This window comes from Mesoplodon densirostris, chromosome 4 (assembly GCF_025265405.1).
Source record: "Mesoplodon densirostris isolate mMesDen1 chromosome 4, mMesDen1 primary haplotype, whole genome shotgun sequence".
Taxonomy (NCBI): domain Eukaryota; kingdom Metazoa; phylum Chordata; class Mammalia; order Artiodactyla; family Ziphiidae; genus Mesoplodon; species Mesoplodon densirostris.
In genome coordinates, this window is record NC_082664.1 from 146,331,215 (window position 1) to 146,344,876 (window position 13,662).

The 13,662-nt window shown below is 37.1% G+C and overlaps 1 protein-coding gene across 3 annotated transcripts in view; it reads left to right on the top strand.

Annotated features, from left to right (window-relative positions):
• The window catches only part of FANCI (FA complementation group I), an 81,922-nt gene that overhangs the window by 14,533 nt on the left and 53,727 nt on the right, over nt 1-13,662 (top strand). For all 3 annotated transcript variants that reach the window (XM_060097359.1, XM_060097360.1, XM_060097358.1), the window contains exons 4-10: nt 6,910-7,040; nt 7,484-7,640; nt 7,720-7,777; nt 9,471-9,512; nt 10,069-10,192; nt 10,631-10,716; nt 12,302-12,428. In XM_060097359.1, coding sequence (XP_059953342.1) covers nt 6,910-7,040; nt 7,484-7,640; nt 7,720-7,777; nt 9,471-9,512; nt 10,069-10,192; nt 10,631-10,716; nt 12,302-12,428 — 725 coding nt within the window. The remainder of the gene's footprint in view (nt 1-6,909; nt 7,041-7,483; nt 7,641-7,719; nt 7,778-9,470; nt 9,513-10,068; nt 10,193-10,630; nt 10,717-12,301; nt 12,429-13,662) is intronic.

Consider the following 13,662-nt stretch of genomic DNA (forward strand, 5'->3'; position numbering starts at 1 on the left):
ATGAACATGGAATATCTTTCCATTTACTTAGGTCCTCTTTCATTTCTTTCAACAGTATTTTGTACTTTTCAGAGTACAAGTCTTACACTACTTTTATTAATTTATTCCTGAGTATTTTATTCTTTTTGGTGTGATTGTAAATGGGATTGTTTTCTTAATTTAATGTTCTCAGTGTTCATTGCTAGTGTATAGAAATGCAATAGACTTTTGTATATTGATCTCATATCTTGTTACCTTCCTGTACTTGTTTATTAGCTCTAGTAGTTTCTTCTTTGTGGATTCCTTATAAACAAGATTATGTCATCTGTGAATAGATACAGCTTTATTTCTATTTCAATCTAGATGCCTTTTGTTATTTTTCTTACCTAATTACCCCAGTTGGAACCTCCAGTAGAATAGAATTGGTGAGAGTAAACATCCTTCTCTTGTTCCTGATCTCAGGGAAATCTTTCAATTTTTTATTATTGAGTGTGATGTTAGCTGTGGGTTTTTCATGGATGCCCTTTATCAGGTTAAGGAAGTTCCCTTCTATTCTTAGTTTGTTGAATGTTTTTTATCATGAAAGGATATTGGAATTTTCAAATGCTTTTTCTGTGTCTACTGAGGTGATCATGTGGTTTTTATCTTTTACTCTATTTCTATGGTATATTACATTGATTTTCATACATTGAACCACTCTTGTATTCTTGGGTTAAATCCAATTTGGTTATAGAGTATAATCCTTTTTAAAATGTTGCTGGATTCAGTTTGCTAGTATTTTGTTGAGGATTCTTGTGTCTGTAGTCACAAGGGATACTGTTCATAGTTTTCTTAGGATGTCTTTGTCTGGTTTAGGTATGAAGATAATAGTGGCCTTGTAGAATGAGTTGGGAAATGTTTCCTCCTCTTCTTTTTTTTGGAAGAGTTTGTGAAGGGTTGCAGTTAATTCTTTATACGTTTTGTGAATTCACCAGGGAAGCCATCTGGTTCTGGGCTTTTCTTTGTAGAAGAGTTTTGATTGCTAATTCAGTCTCTTTATTTATAGGTCTGTTGTGGTTTTTCTATTGTCTTTTTTAGTCAGTTTTGATACTTTGTGTCTTTATAACAATTTATCTGTTTCATATAAGTTTTGTAATTTATTGGTATACAGTTATTCATTGTATTACCTTATTCTTCTTATTTCTGTAAGATTGGTAGTAATGCCCCTCTTTCATTCCTGATTTTAGTAATTTGATTCTTCTCCCTTTTTTTCTTGGTCAGTCTGAAGAGTTTTCAATTTTGTTGATCTTTTCAAAGAATAAGCTTTGGTTTTCTTGATTTTTCTCTATTCTTCTATTCTCTGTTTCATTTATGTCTGATTTTACTTTTATATTCTTTTCACTTGCTTTGAGTTTAGTTTCCTCTTTTTATAATTTCTTATGGTAGAAGATTGGGTTATTGATTTGAGATCTTTCTTCTTTTTTAATATAGGTATTTACAACTATAGATTTCGTTCTAAGCACTACTTTAGCTGTATCCAATAGCTTTTGGAATGTTGTGTTTTTGTTTTCATTCATCTCAAGGTATTTTTCTAATTTCTCTGTGCTTTCTTCTTTGACCCATTGGTATTTAAGATTATGTTAATTTCCACATATTTGTGAATTTTCCAGATTTCCTTCTGTTATTGATTTCTAGTTTCATTCCACTGTGGTCACAGAACATAAATGATATGATTATAATCCTTTTAAATTTATTGAGAATTTTTTTATGGCCTAATGTGTGGTTTATCCTGGAGAATGCTCCATGTGTACTTGTGAAGAATGTGTCTTCTGTTGTTGTGTGTAGTGTTCTATATAGATGTTTGTTAGATCTGGTGTTTTCAAGTCTATTTCCTTGTTGAACTTCTAATTGTTGTTCTATTGATTATTGGAAGTGGCGTGTTGAAGTCTCCACCTATTGTTGAATTGTCTATTTCACCCTTCAGTTCTGTTAGTTTTTGCTTTGTGTATTTTGGAACTCTTTTGTTAGGTGCTTATATGTTTATAATTGTTATGCCTTGATTCTTTTATCATTATAAAATGCCCTTTTTTGTCTTTAATAGTAATTTTTGTCTTGAAGTCTACTTTTTTTTGTTATTTTTAGAGCTACTTCAGCCCTCTTTGGTTACTGTTTTCATGGTATATCTTTTCTAAACAATTTGTATCTTTGAATCTAAATTGTGTCTCTGATTGACAGCACATAATTGGATTTTTAAAAATCTGTTCTGCCAATTTTTGCCCTTTTTAAAATAAATCTATTTATTTTATTTATTTTTGGCTGCATTGAGTCTTTGTTGCTGTGCACAGGCTTTCTCTAATTGCAGTGAGCCGGGGCTACTCCTCGTTTTGTGCAGGTTTCTCATTGTGGTGGCTTCTCTTGTTGTGGAGCATGGGCCTTAGGCGCACGGGCTTCAGTAGTTGTGGCTTGCGGGCTTAGTTGCTCTGCAGCGTGTGGGATCTTCCCGGACCAGGGATTGAACCCACGTTCCCTGCACTGGCAAGCAGATTCTTAACCACTGCTCCACCAGAGAAGTCCCAATCTTTGCCTTTTGATTGGAGTATCTAATCCCTTTACATTTGCCATAATTGCTGAAAGAGTAGGATTGATATCTGCCGTTTTGCTGTTTGTTTTCTTTACGTCGTGTCTTTTTGTTCCTCTGTTACTACCTTACGTGTTATATGTTAAGTAGGTGTTTTCTAGTGTACCATTTTAATTCCTTTGTAATCTTTTTCACTATTTTTTTCAGTTACCTTCTTAGTGCTTGCCTTGGCAATTAGAACTGACATCTTAACACATTATTGACCAGAGACATATCAATACATTTTTAGAGAGTGCTACAATTAACGTCACCATGAGAAGTTGTTAGAGCTTGAAATTGATCAAGGGTTCATTATACAACCTATGATTGTCATTATCATTCACATTTTGTTCCGTTTGGTTTTTGCTTCAATCTTGTGTATATTATAAATGTAAAATTTTCAAAAATGACACATCATGAAATTTTGAGTGAAAAAGTTTTTGGTGAATTTTATGCAGATACTTTGTCTGATTGTCCAAGTGACATATATACTAGTGTCTCAGAAGATGATAGTTCTTCAGAATATAATTCTGATTCAGACGATGTGAATATTAGACCAACAAAAAGACAAAAAACCTTAGTGATTGAGTCTGATACAGAAAGTGAAAGTGAAATTCATGGTGCAGGATAATGCTCCTTTGCTTCTACAGAAGAGTGGCTCGAAGACAACATTTTACAAAAATTAGAAGACTTTACAGGTGTGTCAGATCTAAGTATTGAATGTAATAACCCACAAAGTGTTAGTGAAATAACAATTAATTTTTTGGCTGGCCAAAATAAAAATCGCTGGCCACAGGCATTAGTTTCTGCAAAAATTCCCCTGGGCAATAATGAGTTAATTTATAACAATCTAGTTTAGATTAATACCAGCTTAGATTTAATAGTTATAAAACTTTGCTCTACCTATAGCTTTATTCTCCCCCTTCCTCCTTTGTGCTATTATTGTCCCATAAATTACATCTTTACACATTTATTCCCACCAATGCAGATTTATAATTGTTGTTTTATGCAGGTGTCTTATAAATCAGATAGAAAAAATAATTACAAAGTACATTTATACTGTCTTTCATATTTTCCTATGTAGTTACCTTTACTGATGTTCTCTATTTCATGTGGATTCAATTTACTGTCTGGTGTCCTTTCATTCCAGCCTGAAAGACTCCCTTTAGCATTAGGGCAGGTCTTCTGGCAGCAAATTCTCTTTTGTTTATCTGGGAATGTCGTAATTTCTCCATTTTGGAGGGATAGTTTTTCTGGCTATAGAGTTCTTGGTTGACAGTTTTGGAGGGATAGTTTTTCTAGCTGTTGAGTTCTTTCAGTACTTTGACTATGTTATCCCATTTCCTTCTGCCCTTCAATGATTTTTTTAAATGAGAAATCAGCTGTTAATCGTATTGAGTACTCCTTTTACCAGATGAGTTGCTTCTCTCTTGTTGCTTTCAATATTTTCTTCTTGTCTTTAACTTTTTTATTTAACTGTACAGTTCAGCGGCACTAAATGCAATAATTGCTCTATCTAGAACTTCCAGTATTATGTTGAATAGAAGTGGCAAAAGTGGGCATCCTTGTATTTTTCCTATCTTACGGAAAAGTTTTCAATCTTCCCTTATTGAGTATGATGTTAAGTGTGGGTTTTTCACATATGGTTTTTTTTATGATGAGGCATCTTTGATTTTGATAGTTTGCGATGGTGTGTCTAAATGTGGATCTCTTGGGTTTATCCTGTTTGGAGTTCTTTGAGCTTCTTGAATGTGGGTTTTGTTTGTTTGTTTGCTTTGTTTTTTTGGCTGCACTGTGTAGCTTGTGTGATATCGACCAGGGATTGAACCTGGGCCCTCGGCAGTGAAGGCACAGAGTCCTAACCTCTGGACTGCCAGGGAATTCACTGAATGTGTAGATTAGCGTTCTCATTAAAATTGGGAAGTTTTTGGCCATTACTTCTTTTTTCTCCTTTCTCTCTTTCCTTTCCTTCTGGGACTTTCATTATGTCTATGTTGGTATTCGTGACGGGATCCCACAGGTCTCTGAAGCTCTGATCATTTTTCTTCTTTTTCCTTCTGTCCCTGAGACTGGATAATCTCAATTGCTCTATCTTTAAGTTCTCTGATTCTTTCTTCTACCAGATCAGATCTCCTGTTGAGCCCCTCTAGTGGGTTCTTCAGTTCAATTATTGTACTTTTTTTTTTTTTTTTTTTTGCGGTATGCGGGCCTCTCACTGCCGTGGCCTCCCCCGCCGCGGAGCACAGGCTCCGGACGCGCAGGCTCCGGACGCGCAGGCTCAGCGGCCATGGCTCACGGGCCCAGCCGCTCCGCGGCACATGGGATCCTCCCAGACCGGGGCACAAACCCGTATCCCCTGCATCGGCAGGCGGACTCCCAACCACTCGCGCCACCAGGGAGGCCCCAATTATTGTACTTTTTAATTCCAGAATTTTTATTTGGTTCTTTTTTATAATTTCTATCTCTTTATTGATATTCTCTATTTGGTGAGACATCATTTTTATATTTTCCTTTAGTTCTTTAGACATGGTTTCCTTTTGTTCTTTTTTTTTTTGTGTGGTACGCGGGCCTCTCACTGTTGTGGCCTCTCCCGTTGTGGAGCACAGGCTCCGGACGCGCAGGCTCAGCGGCCATGGTTCACGGGCCCAGCTGCTCCACGGCATGTGGGATCTTCCCAGACCAGGGCACGAACCCGTGTCCCCTGCATCAGCAGGCAGACTCTCAACCGCTGTGCCACCTGGGAAGCCCTCCTTTAGTTCTTTGAACATATTTAGAATAGCTGATTTCAGTCTTTGTCTAGTAAATCTAATATCTGGGCGCTCTCAGGGACGGTTTCTATTGATTCCTTTTTTTCCTGTGTATGGACCATACTCTTGTTTCCCTGTATGTTTTTTATTTTTTGTTGCTGAAAACTGGACATTTTAAATGATATTTTGTGGGAATTCTGGAAATCAGATACCACCCCCCTCCTCCAGATCTGTTGTTGCTTTTTTTTTTTAATAGTTGTTCTTCTGAACTAATTCTGTAAAATATGTATTGTTTGTTGTGTATGGGCACTGTTCTGTGTGGCTACTGAAGTCTCTGTTTGGTTAGCTTTGTGGTCAGCTAATGATTTGGCAAAGATTTCCTTTAAAATGCCTGGAACCAGTGAGTTTCCCAGCCTTTGCTGAGGGACCCTGTGCATGTCAGGTGCACACCTTCAGTTCTCAGGTAGCTTTTAAGTCCTCCTTAGCCCTTCTGCTTGTGCAGAGCCTCAGGATCATCCAGAGGTGAGAGATTAGGGTCCTCTTGGGTGTTGCCTGGCCATACACACAGCCCTTTCCATATGCACAACCCTAAATATTTTCATGGCCTCCTAGGTTCCCAGGAATATGTCAGAATGTTTCAAAGTCCCCTATGCACCTTTCTCCAGACTTATGTTTTAAATTCTTTGGTCAGCTTGTTGCATGCCCAACTGTTATTGCTCTCCAGGCAGCTGAAAAAGTAATCACTTGCAACTGGTTTAGACAAATGCCCCTGGTAAAAGATTGCACTGGGCGTGTTCTAAGTCAGGCCAAGTTAAGACAGGTCTTGCGAGTGAAAATTTCTAGGGAATAGCCAGACAGGTCGAATAATGACAGTTACCTGAGAATTGGGCTTTGGTGGAGCTCCAATCATATTCTGTCCCCTCCAGAGGCTGCTAGACTGATGGCTTGTACCATGAATGTGAACTGTTGGTTTTAAAGACTGCTGGACTGGTGGGGGTAGGGGTTAGGAGGTGGAATGAGGGCATGTTGAAACACAACAGAGCTTGCTATTCTCACTTAGATTCAGCTGTTTATCTTAAATAAACTCTCCCTGGATTGTTGCAAGTCTGGTTAATTTCCAGAATTCTGAACAAGTTGGTTTTCACTATTTTTGTTAGTGTTCTAGTTGCTTTTATGGAGGAGAGCATTTTCCAAGGTCTTTATTACTCTACATTCCTACTGACATCAATCAGTGATGATGTTTTGAAGTGAAGTATGTTAAAGGCACTTAATTTGGGTTACTGGATCCCAGAAAAGCTCTAAAGTATATTAGAAGGTGTTTCTTCTTCTGCACTATAAAATTATTTTTAAAATTAATGACATGGGTGGAAGTAGAAAAGGTAATGTTTCAGTTTTTTGTCTAAATTAAATACTTTTTCAAAGCTCCTAAATATTGCTGTTCTAAACACCATAGTAATAAGTAGTTTGATAATTCTGTTTCTATATTCAACTACAAAGCTGTTTGTTTTTCCTGTTTACCCTTCAACCTTGTAAGAATTCTCCCTTTTTTCTTTCTTTGTTTCTGTACCACCTGTTTAAAACAATAAGGTTTCCCCTGTTCTGAGGAAGCTGGAGCTCTTAGGAGACTTAAGATATACAGTTGTTGTGTCCAATTGTTGGAATCAGGGGATTTGCAGAAAGAAGTAGCATCTGAAATCATAGGATTACTAATGCTGGAGGTGAGATGGAAAACAAAAACTTTTTTGGTTTTGGGTGGATTTGGGGGGGTTTGTAATTTGTGGAGGGAGGGAAAACTTAAGTGTTCCCAACCTACCATAGCTCCTATTTATGAATGAGAACTACTGTTATAAAACAAAATAGTTGATGGATGAGCCATAAACCATTTAGATGTTTACGTTACATTTCTGGTATCATGGACATGTATCTCTTTGAAGAGTTGGTGTATTTGAAAACATCAGGGAGCTGGTGGAAGATCCTGATCTATGAAATCCTTTACAATTATAAGTTTATACCAGAGCAGAATGATTCCCTGAATCACTTAAAGGACCAGTTCTAGGTTTCAATGCCAGTTCTGTTAATTCAGCAAAAGAGTATTTCTTAGAAAGAGATATCAAACATTTAGATTTCTGCTTAACATTTTTTTAATCCCATGAACTTTTAGGTTCACAATTTTCCAGGAGCATTATTGGTTGAATTAGCCAATGAGTTTGTTGATGCTGTCAAAGAGGGCAACCTAACGAATGGAAAATCTTTGGAGCTATTACCCATCATTTTCACTGCCCTTGCTACCAAGAAGGAAAATCTAGCTTATGGAAAAGGTAATTTTCTTCCAATCTTAGTGGCTTTTACTCTCTTCACTGAATTAAATTTATTCCTCCATGTATTTTGCATTTCTAGGTGAACTAAGTGGGGAAGAATGTAAGAAGCAGTTGATTAACACCCTCTGTTCTGGCAGGTGAGTCTTTCTTATTAATATGTAGAACTTTCTCAGGACTACAAGTGACCAAAAAAAGAATTATCATTTATTTTAGGAATTTATACCTCTCAAGGTTTTAGTCCATTTTGGTTTATGGTCTACCACTATAAAACCATTTAGTCTGTGATGAATTTTTGAGAGAGATTATTTACTCTGTTCTCTGTTCTAAGACTATACATATAGTTTCTACTTACTTGACTCTCCATCTTAACACAGCAGTTTATCCCTATAGCAGTATTTGGAGTCCCAAGGTCCTTAAGGCTGGAAGTCACCCTACCACTATCTTTTATATTTTTTTGAGGGAGTGAGATGTATAAGTGATGTTTGTATCTTTAAACTAGAAATATGAGAATCTACTCTAAGGATAAATTGCAACATATAAGAAAATTTTCATACATGAACATTTCAACACAGAAATTTGTGACCAACTTAAGCATACAATAATAGAGATATGTAAGTTATGGTATGTAAGCTATGTATCAATAAGTTAAGGTAGAGCCATTCCATGTAACTTATACCCATTAAAAATGAAGTATATAAAGACATACATCAAAGATGAAAAATTCTTTATATATATATATATATATATATATATATATATATATCTGTGTGTGTGTATATTTATAGTAAGAAATCCTTAATATATATATATATTTTTTTTAATGAATTATTTTTGGCTACATTGGGTCTTTGTTGCTGTGCGTGGGCTTTCTCTAGTTGCGGTAAGCAGGGGCTACTCTTTGTTGCGGTGTGTGGGCTTCTCATTGCGGTGGCTTCTCTTGTCGCGGAGCAAGGGCTCTAGGCACACAGGCTTCAGTAGTTGTGGCTCGCGGGCTCTAGAGCACAGGCTCAGGAGTTGTGGTGCACGGGCTTAGTTGCTCTGCAGCATGTGAGATCTTCCCGGACCAGGGCTCGAACCCATGTCCCCTGCATTGGCGGGCGGTTTCCTAACCTCTGTGCCACCAGGGAAGTCCCTTACAGAAATAATTTTAGGCATGAATCAGCACATGTATATTTATCCATTTATTTGTTTGTTTTTAATTACACAAAAGAGTTTATTCATTACATTGTAATATACCTTTCATTTTTCATTTAACACATCTGTTCATGTCAGCATATACCACTTTACATCATTCTTTTTAATAGTTCCATAGTATTCTGTTATAATATTTGGCTAGTGTCCAATTGTTAAATTATTTGGTTTTTGCCGATAAATAATATTTGGCTATTTGGGTTTTTGCTATTATAAAAAGTGTTGGAATTAACATCCTGTATGTCTAGGTGACCTTTTATAAGCATGTACATAGGATACATTTCTAACAGTAAGTTGGGTGGGTCTTTGGTTATGTGCATTTTTAAAGTTGATGAGTAGTATTGCCAACTTGTCTTCCCAGAAGGATTATATCAGTGTACATCCCCTAAAACGGTATGTGAAGTACTTGTTTCCCAAAATCTCACCAGCACTGAATATCATCAGAGTTTGATTTTGCCAGTCTGATAGGTTAAAAGCTGTTATTTCATTGTTTTAAATGTCATTTCTTTGATCTTGTTTCCCAGTGGTACCAAATCAAACTTGAAATGGCCCTAATTTTTTCCTCCTTACTAATTTTACAAAGTAATATGTAAATAAGTTTAAATGACATAAACTTTCTGTGTCAATTTCTTTAATCAGATGGGATCATCAGTATGTAATCCAACTCACCTCCATGTTCAAGTAAGCATCATCATTCCCTTTTCTTTTTATATCCTGCTGTGAGAACTTACCTACTAGAAACTGAAATGTAGCAAGCTCAGATACCACTGTTCCCTAAATAAGAGTATCGGTACCTCTGTTTTCTTTTACAGAATTTCCCCCCACTCTTTTTTGCTTTGATTTCTTATTTAAAGTATAACTTTATGATTTTTTTTTCCAAGATAACTTTGCTTAGGTAAGGTTATTGGTCCCCTTTAAGGTTCTGCATTAGAGAAAAATCAAAAGAGGTAGTTATAGTATTCTAATATCTCCCAAATTAGGCTCTGATCTTCAGAATCTTTTTTTTTTTTTTTTTTTTTGCGGTACGCGGGCCTCTCACTGCTGTGGCCTCTCCCGCTGCAGAGCACAGGCTCCGGACGCATAGGCCCAGCAGCCACGGCTCACGGGCCCAGCCGCTCCGCTGCACGTGGGACCCTCCCGGACCGGGGCACGAACCCGCGGCCCCCCCACCGGCAGGCAGACCCTCAACCACTGCGCCACCAGGGAAGCCCTGATCTTTAGAATCTTTGATCCACAGGGATGTCCCTCTGACTGCAGAAGAGGTGGAAATTGTGGTGGGAAAAGTGTTGACGATGTTCTCTGAATTGAATCTTCAAGAAGTACCACCCTTGGTCTATCAGCTTCTGGTTCTCTCCTCAAAGGTATAAATGAAAATTTTGCTTTTTTTTTAACTCTGGTGAAATGACCAGTTGGTACCATTCAGCTTACTCATACTCTTGTTTTATATGCTAGGGCATAGATGCTTTTATTTCATGTGTGATGATTTGATCTAGTAAAAAGGTCATGTCCTCAGCCAAAGTAAACATACATTATCTCTTGTAGTACCACATTTTGTGTGTGTGTGGTAGTAAAAGGGATAAAGATCTCAGAAAGGGTGGACTATAGGCCCCTTAAAATCTGATATTAAGATGTATTTCAAACTCAATTTCAACGTGAAAGTGTTCTGTAAATTCTTAGTGTGACTCTAGGTTATAATTTATCTATTTAAATTCATACTTGAAAATCCTTCAAGCTGAAAAGAACTTTAAGTTCAGCTTGCCCTTTATGGTGAGACCTTACTTATTTTGTATTTTTTTCAGGGAAGCCGGAAGAGGGTTTTGGAAGGAATCATAGCTTTCTTCAACAAGCTAGATAAGCAGCACAATGAGGAACAGAGTGGTGACGAGTGAGTAATACAGTATAGAAATAAAATCATTTCTCCAAGTTCATCTCATTGTTATCTAACTGTTCAGTCCATACCTTCACCTCAGCACAGGATTTCCCTAGTCCCCTTAGCTGCTCAGTAATAAAATTAAAAGAATAATGCAGTCTCTTCAACTCTTTCATTTTAATCTTTCCAGGAAAACAGCAGTAATTGTTCTGTAAGTTGCAAGCTTAAAAGCTATTTAAGTGTTTACTTTGTGCCAGAAACTATTTGGCCCTAGGACTACAGTGATGAACCAGTCAGACAAGGTTCCTGCTCTCATGGAGATATTTCAACGAGAAGAGAAAAGAAAATGAATAAATAACAAAAATATTAGAGTGAAAAGTGTTATGCATATATTTCAAATGGATGATGTGATAGTGACAGCATAGCTACTTTAGGTTGAGTGGTCAGGGAAAACTTCTCTGAGAAGGTGCTATTTTAACTGAAGCCTAAATGATAAGAGCCACAATATATAGATCAGGAAAAAGCACATTCTCAGTTAGTGGAACAGTTAGTGCAAAGGCAGGACTCAGCATGATGTGACTGAAAAAGAAGATTTTTTTTGAAACAGATACAGAGTGCTTGCTCTGTGCCAAGTGCTGTTCTAAGCACTTTAAACCTTACAGCAACTCTGTTTTGCCTCTGTTTTATGCATGTAGAAACCAAGGCACACAGAAATTAAGGAATTTCCAAGGGTTATGTAGCCATAAATTGGTGGACCTGGGATTTGAATTCAAGCAGTTTGGCTGAAGAATCTTTGCTTTTAATCCTGTTTCAGCCTACTGCTTCTAATCTGGAATAACTTTTAGTTATTTGGCTTGAGCAAGTGATTAGAACGTGGTCTTATATACTGAGTTAGGAAAGACTGACAAAAAGCAGGTTTAGGGGGAAATAAGCTCAGTTTTGCCCATGTAAGTTTGAGATGTATATTAGTATCCCATATGGAGGTGTTGAGCAGGCAGTCTGGGGTTTTAGGGGGAGGTCAGGACAGGAGATACAGATTGGAAAGGACTAAAGCCTTCAGACTGGATAGGGTCACCTAGGGAAATCGTGAAGAGAAGAGAAAGAAACCCAAGATTGAGCTCAGAGGCATTCACCATTTAAAGGGAGGATGAGCCAGCACAAATAAAGAGGCCAGTGACAATGCCCCAGAAGCTAAGAGAAGAAAATGTTTCAAAAACGAAGGGGTCAACTGTGTCAAATCTGCTGAGGCTTAATTAAGATGAAACTTGGTTATTGGTTTTGACAGTGTAGAGGTCATTTGATTATTCTTGCAAGGGCTACAAATAGCATTGGAAGGGAGGTTAGGGAGGGGACAGAAGCCTAATTGAATTGAATTGAACTGGGAAGAGGTAAAGAAGTGGAAATAATGACTATAGACGGTTCGTTCTTTCAAGAAGTTTTGTAAAAAGGAGCAGAGAATGAGACAGTAGATTTAGTACTTTGTGCCTGCCTCCAGGGATCGTATCAGTTCAGCTTGAGTTTTTCTGTTTGTTCATATGAGCATATGCACTGTTGTCTCTTTCCCAAACTATAGCTCATACCGTTCTGTTGAATCTTTTAGGCTGTTGGATTTTATTACTGTACCATCAGGTGAACTTCGTCACGTGGAAGGCACCATTATTCTACACATTGTGTTTGCCATCAAGTTGGACTGTGAACTAGGCAGAGAACTACTGAAACTCTTAAAGGTAGCCCCACGCTCTTAAGGAGATCCAGGATCTCTTTATGAAAAAGGGATGTTTGAACTCAAGCCTCTTTTATGCCCGTTAATGACAGGAAACAAATACATAGAAATATTGTAGAACTACCCTGGGTCTAGAGGATCTCTTTTTTTTTTACTTTGAAAGTGGAAGATGTATGATATCACTACATTCTTAAGCAAGTTCCATTTTAAAACCATACCTTAAGTGTGTTAGTGTTTAAAAAAAAAAGGTGAAGACTGTTCAGCAGGAAACTCAAAATTTAACCTTAACTCCATTATTCTATGAGCTTCAGTCTTGACCTCTGTTTCCATATTTGTGAATTGGGGAAATTGCCTATTTCTAGTAATATATTGTGGGGTTTTGTGAAGCTAAGTCATTCATCATTAAATATTTGTGAAGTAGTAAGATAAAAATTAGAAATGTTTTGAACTCTTTTTAAGTATTTTGCTACATTTACCTTATCTCACTTTCTCACAAGTATAGATTTTTTTCTGAACCATTTAAAAGAAGAAATCATGACACTTCAATGCCTGAATACTTCCACAGATGTCTCCTAAGAATAAGGATTAATACCTTTTCATTGAGTTTTTTGAAGCATCCAGCCCAGTTTTCTTGTGTCTCTCATTGTCAGATTTGTCTGTTTGCTCATGATTAGATTCAAGTTAAACATTTTTGGCAAGAATATGTCATAAGTGATGTTGTATACTTTCTCTTGTTGGGGTCAGCAAACTTTCTCTGAAGGGACAGACAGTAACTATTTTAGGCTTTGCAGGTGATACGGTCTCTGTCAGTGCTACTCAGCCCTACTGTTGTAGCAAGAAGGCAGCCAGAAACAACACATAAATGAATGACTGTGACTGTGTGCCAATGAAACTACATGGGCACTGCAATTTGAATTTTATTTAATTTTCGTGTGTCACAGAATATTATTCTTCCTTTGATGTTTTTTTTCCCCTCAACAGTTAAAAAAGTGAAAATTAGTCTTAGCTCATGGGCTGTACAAGAATAGGTGATGGGCTAGATTTGTCCCAGAGGCTGTAGTTTGCCAACCACTATTCTATTGCATTATGTCAAGAGGCTCAGTATCAGGCAGTCTTAGCCAAATCATTTGATCAAGACAATGACCATCAGTTTTCTTCATTTGCAAAGATATATGTTTCCCTTTGTAATTAGAAAGTAATCCATAGGATCATAATTCGAGGCATGCGAAAATTCTTTT